This window comes from Thrips palmi, unplaced genomic scaffold, assembly GCF_012932325.1.
Source record: "Thrips palmi isolate BJ-2018 unplaced genomic scaffold, TpBJ-2018v1 HiC_scaffold_3, whole genome shotgun sequence".
Lineage (NCBI taxonomy): Eukaryota > Metazoa > Arthropoda > Insecta > Thysanoptera > Thripidae > Thrips > Thrips palmi.
In genome coordinates this window covers 8,970,950-8,984,138 of record NW_023144630.1, presented here as the reverse complement: position 1 = coordinate 8,984,138, position 13,189 = coordinate 8,970,950, and the positions used below count along the sequence as shown (strand labels likewise).

Below are 13,189 nucleotides of genomic sequence, written 5' to 3'. Positions count from 1 at the left end.
GTAAGGTCACTTTGTAGAGGATTTCTGCGACTTATCACTTTCCGTTGAAATGGAAAACAGAGTCAGCTCACCTTATATTTCCTAAACAAAGTGGAATTTGGAGACAAGTCAAGTGGAACAATAGTCTGTATAAAGTGTATGTTACTCTGGTGTATTTTTTGGACTTAGCTCTTTTTTCCAAATTGAAATTTAAAATCAAGGGGGGTTTAAGTTGAGTTGATTCTTTTTACACTAGATTCATAAAAACACAAGTTGAGTTATATCCTTTTGCCAATTTGTCAAACGAACTCATGTAGACTAAGGTTGAGTTATCTCCATTTTCCAATGAAATTTAGACCGTAAAAGGGGTTAAGTTGAGTTATACCCTTTTTGGCCCGCCCTTCTATTCAAAAAATAGGGGGAGGGCCTATGCATTTGCCTTTGTGTCTGTTGTGTTGTTGTTGTTGTTGTTGGCGTCTGTGTACAAGGAAGGAGTTGAGCTAGAGTAACCAGATTTGGAGGGTACTTCAGGAGTACCGTCCAAACAAATAATCCGGTGGTGCAAATCCCATCCGGGTCGCACAAGGGCTGCTGCAGGTGCATCATGGTTTACATGAGCGGGAGGGAGATTTCCGCCATGAATGGTGCTAGCAGGGCACATAGGGGTATTTTTGGAATCGGGGCGACGAGACAAGATGAATGGACCTGGTCCCGACCCCATCGGCCGCTTTTACAAGTTGGCCAGATCAGGATCTTCAAAAAAGGGGGTCGACCGACTTAAAAAATTTTATTGCAGATTTCGATTGGTCTCAGCAAGACCTTTTCAACGAGGGGTCGGAAAGGGGGCCCAGGAGCCCGACTTCGTCTATTAGTCACATCAGGATCTTGTAAAAAGGGGGTCGACCGACTGAAAATTTTTACTTAAGTTTTGGATAGGTCTGGGCAAGACCTCTTCAACGAGGGGTCGGAAGGGGGGTCCAGGAGCCCGCCTTCATGAGTTATGGGAAAAAGTGCGACGGACTCGTTTTGCGCTCCTGCTGTGCCTCTATTGCAAGGAGTTGCAGTAGCATGGCAAATATGGGTATTTTCGGAATGAGGGCGAAGAGACAAATGAAATGGGCATATTCTAAGGACAGTTGGAGTAAAAAGTGTAAGGACTATTGCATATTGTGAATAGAAGGGCGGGCCTAAGTCACGATGGTACATCGATAACTTTGCTTTACCCGCTCACGGTGTGTGTGTGTGTGATGCGAGCGGGCCGAAGGCCCGGGCCTTCGACTGGCCAAGTTGGGTCTGACGCGAGGGCCGAAGGCCCGAGAAAAGGCCGCCGGCAGGCCAAGCTGGGCCAGCCCCCTGTCGAACCGAGTTGCCGGCGCAGCGAAGCGGAGCTGGCAACTCGGTTCGACGGAAGGGCGGGCCCTAGCTTGTTCCATGTGGATTTTCTCCTAAACTGCTTGGAATTCAGTCAAATAATTTGGTGTAATGATGTAAACCATTCTAAGGCACAATAATAAATAAAAACTCAATTTGGGGATAAGTCAAGTTATTCCCTTCTTCCGCTTCCTGGATCAATTGGTACATAGGATCATCTCTCCCAAAACTGTACCTTTTCTTGTGTACAAAAATATTTGGTGTGTGCATTTTGATGCCCCAAAAGAAACCCAACCGCAGCTTTACCGTGTTATGTAACAATAACAATGGCCCTTTTCTCTTCTGATGATGCAATGTTGTAAATAAAAATCAATAGATACTTCGTCGTTGAATTAGCAACATTTATTCTCACAGTGTATGCCAGCTCCATCAGCTCAGTCACTTTTCATGGGAAATAAATGGTACGTTAAAATGTCCCAGTTTTTGAAGGAATTTCCTGTATTATTGTAAGCTTATCCAGTGTTTTGTTTAATTTTCATCGGATGATGCCTAAAGGCCACTCTTCTATGCTGTACCACGCAGACTCATAATACTTACTGTGAAGATTTTAATGGACGTAAAATATTCGCAGCCGCTGTGAAAATAGGGATGAAAATGCCCGGAAAGTTTCCGGAAACATTGAAAAAAAAAACAGTGTTTTTTTCCGTTTTTTTCCCTGGCCTCGGAAAAATTGGAAAGATTCAGCCTGAAAAGTGGGCAAAAAGTCGGGCATTTCGCCTGAAAGTAGGCTAAAAGCATACCTTTAACCCTGTGTGAACACGATTCTCAGAGCACTCAAACTACTTATACCCTGTTATGATTCCTTCTCGTGCGTTTTTTTAGCTTGCTGTTGTGAATCTCGGGTTGTTAGTATAAGTTAAGTTTTAACAAAGCACAAAAGTAGTAAGTTTCATGTTCGTAGTGCTTAAAAACTAATTTTTCCTATTTTTCCAAATTTTCTGTTTTTTTTTTTTCAAACTTTTCCAGGTTTTTTTCGACCCTTCGAAAGTTTCCGGAAAATTTGCTTCTCTATCGACGGACTTTCCAGGTGAATAATTGACCACACTCATTCCGTGCCCCATTCTACGTGTACGGAGAGGGGTAGGGATTGTTCCGTACCCCTCTGGGTACGGAATGGATACAGATTGTTCCTCGTAGCCCCGTATCCCATGTTACGGACCGGTCCGTGCGCTTTTCCGTATGGGTACGGAACGAGTCTCGTCAATTATTATAACAGTGGCCTAACCCTTATGACTGTTGTGGTCGTGAAACTGTCCAAGAAAAACAGCAAAAATGTACGGATGTAGCGACGTAGCCTAAATGTTTTACAAAGAGAAAGGCCATTTCACACTGCAGGTTTGTTTATAGTATTATGTCTGTCCTGGAACAGGTCTGGAAAACAACACTACGTACTGGTAATTTACTTTTATTGTGAAACAATGACATCGCGGCATGAATCGCTACACTCTTAAACATCTACGACGTGTCTGCATTTTGGGGCTGATTCGTCACATGAAGGATTTCGGATCATTTTTCGTATCATTCCGCAGATTTTTCAACGCTTCCATTTTCCTCGTATAACAGAGCGATACTCCATAGAGTTTTTCTGTGCACACTTTTCAGTTGCCTGAGAACAATGCGACGCTGGCGGACTGCCTTGTCCTGGGACCAAAAATCGGGTCGTCCATGAGAATCATCACTTTGAGTTCCGAGTCTGTAGAGGGGAGCTGAATCTTCCATTCCGGGAGGTCCCTCGCCCACACGTCGAACATGAACTCCGACTGTCTTTTGATCTCGAACCAGTACGAGGTAACCGGCAGAAAGCGAGAAGGCTCTGAGACCTGCAATCAAACGCGAGGTCTTAGCGACAGCGGGTAGAAACTCAGTAGTCAAACTGGGCATACAGAGTTTTATTTGTTTCGTTTTTTGTTCGCGCTAGACATCAGGACCTCAGAACACTGAGAATGAAAAAGTCATGACCAAAACCCAATTTTGGGCGAGGTATACTTGAACACCCAAATTTGGGCGAGGAAACCTTCCTCACCCAAATTCGGGTAATAAAGAATTCCTCGCCCAAAATTTTAGTCATGACCATGACTCTTTCATTCTCAGTGAAGTTGGTAATATCCTTAGGCTGTTTGGAATCACATAAAATTCCCGTAGCGTAGGCTATGTTTGGTGCTGCAGACGAAGTAAATGATCGGTCATTTTGCCATAGGCAAGTAGAAACACTGTGAAAATTTGAGTCGTCATTTGATGACAATTCTAAGGCTAATATTCCTTAAAACAATGTCATCAAAACAATTGATGACATTACTGTCACGCCCATGCAATAAGTAAAGGAGCTTTGATGAAAATGTCAATTTTTTTTATGAGATTGCCATCATTTCAAAGTGATGAAAGTATCATCCACGGTTTTATAATTAGGTGACAACAAATTTTCACAGTGAATTGGGCCGAAATAACGCTATGAAACAAGGTTCGGAATTTTTGATTTTCCTGGAAATTGCCATTTGGTGTTCCTTATTGTTAGAAAACAAAAAGACCGATTCAAAATCTGAGCACAAATACGAATTCAGCGCACTTTTCTCTGTGCGCATCACTTCTCGCCAGAAAGAACGGTCACTGCCATTTAGACATGCGATCAATCGCAGACTGTTTTGTTTGGTTCCACAACTCCGATGAGATACATCCATGTTTGATTTGAAACAACAGGACCACGCCACACCTGTCAAAGACTGTAAAACAGATTAGAGGCATTACCTCTTCGATTATGTGGGTCCACATGTTGTCGGGGGAATTGTACCGCACTGTACCAGCAATGTAACCAGGATTTTTTTCGTTCAACCCGTAAATCATGACTTGGGTGATCTTCTCAGCACCGCTCACACCAATTCTTGCTTGACTCAACAAACCTTCCGTGACATTGACAAATATAGACACTTGCTCGCCTACTTGCATCGGGTAACCCTCTGTTATGCGATCTGCGCAACAAAAAAAAGAGAACACTGTGAAAAAATTTCCGTACTTTTGTAAGGAAATGCACTACAAACCTAACTGTCTACTTAGTACACACTTACAAATGCATGCTTGCAAGTACACACTTACAAACGTATGCTTGGCCAAGGCGTCAAGCGTGCGTTTGTAAGTGTGTACTTGCAAGCATGCATTTGTAAGTGTGTACTTGGCCAAGCATGCGTTTGTAGGTGTGTACTTGCAAGCATGCATTTGTAAGTGTGTACTTAGTAGACAGTTAGGTTTGTAGTGTGGTGGAGAAATACGGAGGTACGGAGAAAAGTACGGAACGTCCGTGCGCGTTCCATATGAACCCATGTAAGCGGGTACGGGAAAAAAGTATAGTTGGCAAGTACGGATGCTCTACAAACTCAAGTGTGTACATAGTACACTTCAACGTGGAGTGTACATGCATGTACACTTCAACCTGGAGTGTACTTGGCATGTACATTCCAGGTTGGCGTGTACTTGCCAAGTACATGCCAGGTGGCTCATACCTGCAGGAGCCAGCAACAGTGTACCTGAAGGTATGCGCCACCTGGCGTGTACTTGCCAAGTACACGCCAACCTGGAGTGTACATGCCAAGTACACTCCAGGTTGAAGTGTACATGCATGTACACTTCAGGTTGAAGTGTACTGTGTACACACTTGAGTTTGTAGAGTGGTTCAGGCAAATAATGGACAAGACAAGTTCCGTACTTTTTCTGTACTTTTCTCTCAAAGAAACGAAAGCCTGGTGTCATTAGGTGGGTCGGGCAATGAAAATACTTGGGGATGAAAAGAGCTGTTAAACACACTGTTAAAGAAAAAACTGTAAGAAAAAAAAAACATTTACCAACGAGCTATTTGCTTGAGGCAGCACGTGTCATAAGAACTTATCAGGGTTATCACCTAACCTAACAACCGTGATAAAGTTATGGAATGATTTCCTACGGAGTGAAGCAGAACATCTTGCTTCCAAAATGAATGATATTAGCAGTTTAGGAACGGAATCTAGTCATTTTGAAACTACACCATTCAAAGATTTGCTGGAGCATTATGCAGCTTAGGGCTCAAATCCAGGTCCAATATTGGAGTTAACTTAGTCAAAATGAAATTTGGTGTTTGTTCTTGTTGTTTCGTAACGAACGTGACATTTTGTCACGTTCGTTTCAACGTGATGTCACGTTCCTGGAATAAGACTGTTATGTGTACTTGGCAACGAATACATAGACTAAGTGACTTCCTATCAAGCACGCGGTTGAGTGTGCACTGTAATTGGACTTCCCGTCGCTTACCTGGAACGCCGAACAAGGTGACTGGGCCTATAAAGGATACAAATTTGAGCTCGTCCTCTCCGGGCTGGAGAGTGACTGTGGCCTGCTCTTCTGGAAACCCATCAACCCAAACTGCAAACTGGAGGTGGTCGCGTCGTGCAACGAAAACGACTTCGTCGCCCGTTCGCCAACCGTATATTCCAGGCACCTGCCAAAAACACGCGGTGATGTCAACTCTCGTTTCCGTCTGAAGTAAGCTGAAATTTCTCAAGTCACTAGGGTAAAATAAAATCACTTCTCTGGGCTTAAGCTTTAACGGTTTCACTGACAGTGAAAAAGAATTGATCAATTCCCATTTATGAGTGAGGATCATATTCTTACCCAAATTTGGGTGCGGAAGGTTTTCGCACCCGAGAAACACACTTGGAACCCTACAAAGAACTGCTCGTTGAAATACAAAGAAAACGGAGGCTTCGCAGCCTACGAAGGAAATCGTTTGTAATACCAACGATTTTGTTAGAAATTCAAAGGAAAAATCCTTAGAAGCCTACGAAGCACATTTTCGTAGCCTGCGAAGAATTTTTTCTTTGTATTACAAACAAAATCCTTTGGACTACAAACGATTTCCTTCGTAGGCTGCGAAGCCTCCGTTTTCTTTGAATTACAACGAGCAGTTCTTTGTAGGAATTTATCTGTGAAGAGAGTATCAGCTGCCTATATGACCAGACAGTATTCTCACCCAAATTTGGGTGACCCAAAATTTCACAACATTCAATGAATTACTTCTCTTGATTCATTCAAAGTTTTTTGCCTGACGTTGGCAACAATCCGAAGTATCGCAAATTTTCGGAGCCACTTTTGTTTATCGCCTCTTCGGAGGCAAGATTTCCTGTACGGTTTTGTGTTGGAGATACGCGTGTATCCCCCCCCCCCCCCAAAAAAAAAGGTACTTAGAAGTGTCACGGATTTGGAGTGAAACCCTACACTGCAGGAAAAAAACCACAACAAAAGTACACAAATTTCTGGCAATTTTTTTATCAGGAATTTAGTGTACTTTCCAAGTACAACAATTGTTGGACAAAGTACAATGGAGCCGGCATGAGGAGTGCTGTGCAGGTGCAGTCCAGGGCTCGTTGTGGTTTGTACAATTCTCGTTGTACTTTCTACAATCCCTGTTGTACTTTTATTGTACAGTTTTTGATGTACTTTTGTTGTGCTATCCACACTTTTTCTTGCAGTGTAGTCACCTCTCACGTAACCCGCCGGTTAAGCCCCTCACACGGTAAAAACGGAACCTGGTTTTCCCAGGAAGCCAATGGTGATTGTATAGGCGATTTCCAGGCGGTTCCTGGGAAAACCAGGTACCGTTTTTACCGTGCATGGACAACACGGTAGAAACGGTTCCTGGTTTTCCCAGGAACCCCCTGGAAATCGCCTATGTCTTCGCCATAGGGCTCCTGAGAAAACCAGGTACCGTTTTTAACGTGAAGAACCCACTGGCGTCTAGCGAACATTTCTTTGGCACGGTTGGCAATCGACTCACTTTTGTGTCAATACTGTCGATTTTGGAGGCAGTGTTGGTGAGTAGCGTGCCGTTCCAGCGCTTCCCCATCCTGCCATGCGCCACGCCCAGCACAGACACCGAAGAGCACGTGCGGCCCTGGCCGCACACGGCCACGGATATCCCGCCTGCAGAGGTCCACACCGCCAGCTTGAAGCGGACTTCCTCTCCATCTTGCAGTCGGTAACCGCAAGGCACCCGGTCTGCAATCGACAAGAGATACACTGTAAAAAAATTCCGTAGTTTTGTACGGAAAATGTACAGATGAAAATGGTACGAAAGTACGAAAAAAAAAACCACAACGAGGCCTGTACTGCACACCACACCTTATGCCGGTTCCATTGTACTTGGTACAACAATTGTTGTACAAGAAAGTACAATACTGTCCCGATAAAAAAATTGCTAGAAATTCGTGTACTTCCGTTGGGGTTTTTTCTTGCAGTGTATATTTGCTCCAAATAAGTTGCATTAACTGGAAAATATTTTCATTAACTTCTACCAAGCAAGGGGACTTTAATATATGAAGAAAAAGTGCCAAAAAGTACACTTTTGTGATTCTTCTTGTTCTTTTCAATCGGCCACGACTAGAATGGTCGATACAAGGGTTCCTACAATTTTGGCTGAGCGATAGTACTTGGATGGGGTTTGACAGTTTTGACTGTTTGTCCGTCTGTCAGCACCACTCCTGAACGGCTGCGCCGATCGGGCTGAGATATTGCAGGCTCATTAGGTAAGTCCCTAGCTCGCCACACTTCAAAATCCAGTTTTCTACCTCGATCCATTCGGTCATTTGAACAAAAAAACACAAAAAAGTCAACTTTCAATGACATACGTTTTTATTCAAGTTCAATATTATTCTGTGTTTTGGAGGGTGCGGATGACGAAAATGGAATTAATTTCGGAATGTGCTAACAGAAAGATGCCGCAGTGTGACCAACGAGAACCCCGTCAGTCCGTCCTTGAAAGGGGGTTGTTAATGACGGACACCCCAGCGGTGCCAAAACCCGAGTACTGTTTCGACATTTCGTCTACTATTTGAGTGGCGATGTGTGGGGAAGGATTCTGCCGAAGGCAGGACAGCGATGCAGGCCAAGGAAGGTGTTAACGCCATGTGTAGATTGACAGTACCGGCGCAGCATCGCGAAGCTTGTGACGACAAGCCACTGTTTGGCGTACACCTACGTTGTAGGGATCTTATGTTACCAAGACAGAAACAAGCTAGGGCCCGTCCTTCCGTCGAACCGAGTTGCCAGCTCCGCTTCGCTGCGCCGGCAACTCGGTTCGACAGGGGGCCGGCCCAGCTTGGCCTGCCGGCGGCCTTTTCTCGGGCCTTCGGCCCTCGCATCAGACCCAACTTGGCCAGTCGAAGGTCCGGGCCTTTGGCCCGCTCGCATCACACACACCGTGAGCGGGTAAAGCAAGGTTATCGATGTACCATCGTGACTTAGGCCCGCCCTTCTATTCACAATATGCAATAGTCCTTACACTTTTTACTCCAACTGTCCTTAGAATATGCCCATTTCATTTGTCTCTTCGCCCTCATTCCGAAAATACCCATATTTGCCATGCTACTGCAACTCCTTGCAATAGAGGCACAGCAGGAGCGCAAAACGAGTCCGTCGCACTTTTTCCCATAATTCATGAAGGCGGGCTCCTGGACCCCCCTTCCGACCCCTCGTTGAAGAGGTCTTGCCAAGACCTATCGAAAACTTAAGTAAAAATTTTCAGTCGGTCGACCCCCTTTTTTGAAGATCCTGATGTGACTAATAGACGAAGTCGGGCTCCTGGACCCCCTTTCCGACCCCTCGTTGAAAAGGTCTTGCTGAGACCAACCGAAATCTGCAATAAATTTTTTTAGTCGGTCGACCCCCTTTTTTGAAGATCCTGATGTGACTAATAGACGAAGTCGGGCTCCTGGACCCCCTTTCCGACCCCTCGTTGAAAAGGTCTTGCTGAGACCAATCGAAATCTGCAATAAATTTTTTTAGTCGGTCGACCCCCTTTTTTGAAGATCCTGATCTGGCCAACTTGTAAAAGCGGCCGATGGGGTCGGGACCAGGTCCATTCATCTTGTCTCGTCGCCCCGATTCCAAAAATACCCCTATGTGCCCTGCTAGCACCAATAATGGCGGAAATCCCCCTCCCGCTCATGTAAACCATGATGCACCTGCAGCAGCCCTTGTGCGACCCGGACGGGATTTGCACCACCGGATTATTTGTTTGGACGGTACTCCTGAAGTACCCTCCAAATCTGGTTACTCTAGCTCAACTCCTTCCTTGTACACAGACGCCAACAACAACAACAACAACAACAACAACAACAACACACAGACACAAAGGCAAATGCATAGGCCCTCCCCCTATTTTTTGAATAGAAGGGCGGGCCAAAAAGTAAGCAGAATGAGGTATTTTGCGATAGCGAAGAAGAGAAAGAAGATGTGGCGGTGGGGGTAGAACATAACAAGTCCTCATTTGTTTATGCAGTGCGTCCGCTTACGGGGCGGAGGCAGGTGGGGGCATCATGGCCGCCTAACAAATGAGGATTGGTGATGTTCTACCCCCACCGCCGCATCTTCTTTCTCTTCTTCACTATCGCAAAATACCTCATTGATTTTCACAAGTGCTGCTTTCTTCGACCTAACCCCTTCAAGCTGGCGTCGATTACGTCACTATCCACTTTCACTTTTGCAGTCGCTACACTGTAAAAAAAAATTCTGAAATTTCAGACAAAATTTGACTGAAGTTAATTAACAGTAAGGGGTTCTGAAATTTCAGACCATTTCGGCGGTCTGAAAATTTAGAATAGGGTGGTCTCAAAGTTTAGAATTGGGTGGTCTGAAAATAAAGATTTAGGTGGTCTGAATTATTAGACACGGCCAGTCTGAAGAAAATTCAGACAAAAACACAAAATTGTAACGTTGAACCTTCACTCCATTGCGAGAGAAGTTTTTGATAGAACTTGCGCGTAACTTATCGGCCGTTCTCTTACTCGGAAACTCCGAATATCTTGGTATTCGAACCACCGAATCCTCGCTCGTCGGCTTTGCGGGTTATCCATTACACCACGGGACCGCTCTGAGAGCACGGCTGCAGGATGCCGATGACTCCAAGCGCGCTCGCTGGACGCTGGGAGGCCACAAATAAACAAAGCGCGTGTTGCGGGAGTTAAACTGCGGACAATTTGGGCTGTTCGTGAATATTTAAGATTCTGTATCGAGCGCTCAAATATTGCGATTAAATTTGGTCAAATGAGGCAACCACTCTGACATTTCAGAACAATACGTCTCCCGTTTCAGACCCATGGTCTGAAAATACACAACCAGTTTGAAATTTAAGATCAATCGGTCTTCCTTTTCAGGAGAATAGTCTGAAAAGGCGATTTCAGACTACATGGTCTTGTACTTAGTCTGAATTTTCAGTCACCCCTGTCAGACTTTTTGTCTGGATGGTCTGAATTTGCTTTTAAGACTGCGAATGTCTTAAAATTCATCCGAGGATTCTTCTTTCGAGTACTTCTGGTCTTAATTCAGAAATCAGACCACTAGGTCTTACAAAATAGGTCTGAATTTTAAGATTTTTTTTAACAGTGTAATGATCGACCAAACTGAGCGATATTCGTTGCGTTTAAGGTGAGCGTTCAGAAACGGAAACGACAAGATCAGATATTCTTAAAAGGACCCCTCGGATTGAAAAAAAGTAACCAAGATTAGAATTTCGGACAAGGTATTTTTATAACCTCAATGCGCGAGAGAATCGTTTAGTGTCCAAATACGCGGGCAGCTACACATTTTATCACACGAATGTGGCAAGAAAAAAACCTTTCATCACTCAAATGTGTGAGGTTCATTTCTTGACTCAAATACGTGTAAGGTTCATTCTAAAACCCGAATATATTCCTCGCATCAAATATGCTTTTGATTAACTTTTCTATTCTTGGTGCACTGCATTTTAAGACCTGCAGATGCAGGGGCAGCCCCTGGTCCTGTATTAGCACGGGTAGAATGCAAATGGCACAAGAGACCCCAGTCATGAGGTGACTCACCGGCACCACACACAACGGCAAACAGAACGACGAAACAAGCGGTCGTGTACTTCATGCTGGGGCAGATGCTTGAGCGATACAGTACCTCCGAACGCAGCTGACCCTTATATACTCAGAGAACGGGTGGCAACCGTCACAGATAGCAAAACTTCCTCATTTAAGGATCAACGTTGTTCTTGGCCGATAGCGAAGCTGAGTGTCCATTAAATCAATATGCTCTGTATAACAAATCAGCGCTCTTCAGAGCTTGTTAAGGGCATCTGATTTGTTCCTAATCCTGTGAACAAATGCCTATAGATATTAAGTGTGCATTTCGGGATGCATGGCACGTATGGTACGATGTGCGTTGCACCACACATGCAATGTTCATGGAATCACAGTTTGTGTCTGCCGTGATACTACGTAAATTTCCTCCTCCTTTATCAGCTTATCGCGGACATCACAGACATCGCAGATCACGCAGAGCCCAGCCCACTCCACTTCACGGCCACTCAGTGCCTGATAGGCGCGCCGCCGTTCCAAAAGTCACTGTTCCGGACCCGAAGAAAATCCTTCAGTCTGAAATGGCATTGGACGTCGCAAATTTGCTCCACTCAAAATGTCATGTCCATTTCATGTTTCTACAGTCGGTTATATTGGAAACAATACTTAGAGGACAATCATACAAGAAGCATACACCATACCTTCTTGGTAGGTACAATTTTGTACGACCCGATTAGATCAGCCATCTGGACTACATCACCGTTTGTTAAACTATATTTTTTGATAGGTTCGAGACGCACCTGTACCACACATCACAAGAAAATCATTTTAACTCATTTTTCTGGATACCTCACCTGAGTTTCGAGGGGCTTACGCTACACTGCGGGTTTTTAAAAGCGCTGTTAGTAAAGGTTTCTGTGTGATAACAACACAATTACCAACCTCGACAACGCTGTTGTTTACTACAGACAAGTTTTCTTGTTTAAAGACGACGAATTTATTGATAATTTTTGATCTGACTCACGCTGCTTATAGCCAATATTTTGCTGTGTACAAACAACCCGCCCAATCTAACAACGTACTAGGTGTGCGCCAGACCGTGTCTTGTCGTACAAGGTAGTTTTACGCCAGACCGCGTCTTGTCGTAACAGGCTTCGCGATGTCTCGCTGCCTGTTTCTCCATACCGCGCCTGGCGTACCTACCTTGGCCTGCGGCGCTAGCCTGCCTTCGGCAGGCAACAGCTTGTCTATCGTCGGTTACTTCTAACTTGTTGCGTGCGGGGGGGCTCTGCCCCTCAGACCCCCCCCCCCCCCTCTAGATAGAGTTGCTTTATCTACAGACTACTCGATCTTGACCCTCGAAACTTTTTCACTTGTCCAGGCTGAGGGCTCGGCCCCCCAGACCCCCTTCCTTCAAGACAGAAGTGATATGCCCGCAGAAAACTCGATTTTTCGCCGTTTTTTTGAGTGCTTTTCGGCTATAAAAACTGAACCAGTTGAGCTAGGATAGTGAAATTTCGCGTGTGCAGAGCCAAGGACATGCCCAAAAAGTGTGCAAAATCTCACCGAGATCGGCCGAGCCGTTCAGCAGGAGTAGTGCCGACACACAGACACACTCAAACACACAGACAGACAGACAGGAAAAACTTTTCAACCCCACTGGAGTAACAGGCTTCGCTATCGCTCAGCCAAAAATGCTTCGAGGTGCTGCGGCAATCACTCGAGGAATTTCAAGTTACGACTGGAAATAGCAGAAAATTCCTCTTCGACTGGGGTAGGTATTGCTCTCCAAACTTCAAATTTAACTATTTACTATGAAATACTTTAAATTTACAATGAATATTGATAATGGGACTCAATTTGAAGAAAGTAAGATTTTCAGTAGAACCTCCCCTTAAAGACGACGAATTTATTGATAATTTTTAATCTGACTCATGCTGCTT

General features: G+C 44.7%; 1 protein-coding gene across 1 annotated transcript; it reads right to left on the bottom strand.

Annotated features, from left to right (window-relative positions):
* Positions 1 to 2,799: 2,799 nt before the first annotated feature.
* LOC117648233 lies at positions 2,800 to 11,409 on the bottom strand. Its single transcript, XM_034390614.1, has 5 exons — positions 11,265 to 11,409; positions 7,205 to 7,425; positions 5,683 to 5,869; positions 4,153 to 4,373; positions 2,800 to 3,230 (listed from the first exon to the last, which is right to left on the bottom strand). Exons 1-5 carry the CDS (start codon positions 11,317 to 11,319, stop codon positions 3,009 to 3,011), a joined length of 906 nt encoding a protein of 301 aa, XP_034246505.1. The 5' UTR covers positions 11,320 to 11,409; the 3' UTR covers positions 2,800 to 3,008.
* Between the last annotated feature and the right edge of the window lie 1,780 nt (positions 11,410 to 13,189).

What these genes read in the sequence shown, in the direction of transcription:
- LOC117648233 (XM_034390614.1), bottom strand. Translation starts at nt 11,319, where the DNA reads ATGAAGTACACGACCGCTTGTTTCGTCGTTCTGTTTGCCGTTGTGTGT. An exon ending in CACCTTGTTCGGCGTTCCAG is followed by an intron (nt 4,374 to 5,682) that starts GTAAGCGACGGG and finishes TTTGTTGCGCAG; the next exon opens with ATCGCATAACAGAGGGTTAC. An exon ending in GGACCCACATAATCGAAGAG is followed by an intron (nt 3,231 to 4,152) that starts GTAATGCCTCTA and finishes GTTTGATTGCAG; the next exon opens with GTCTCAGAGCCTTCTCGCTT.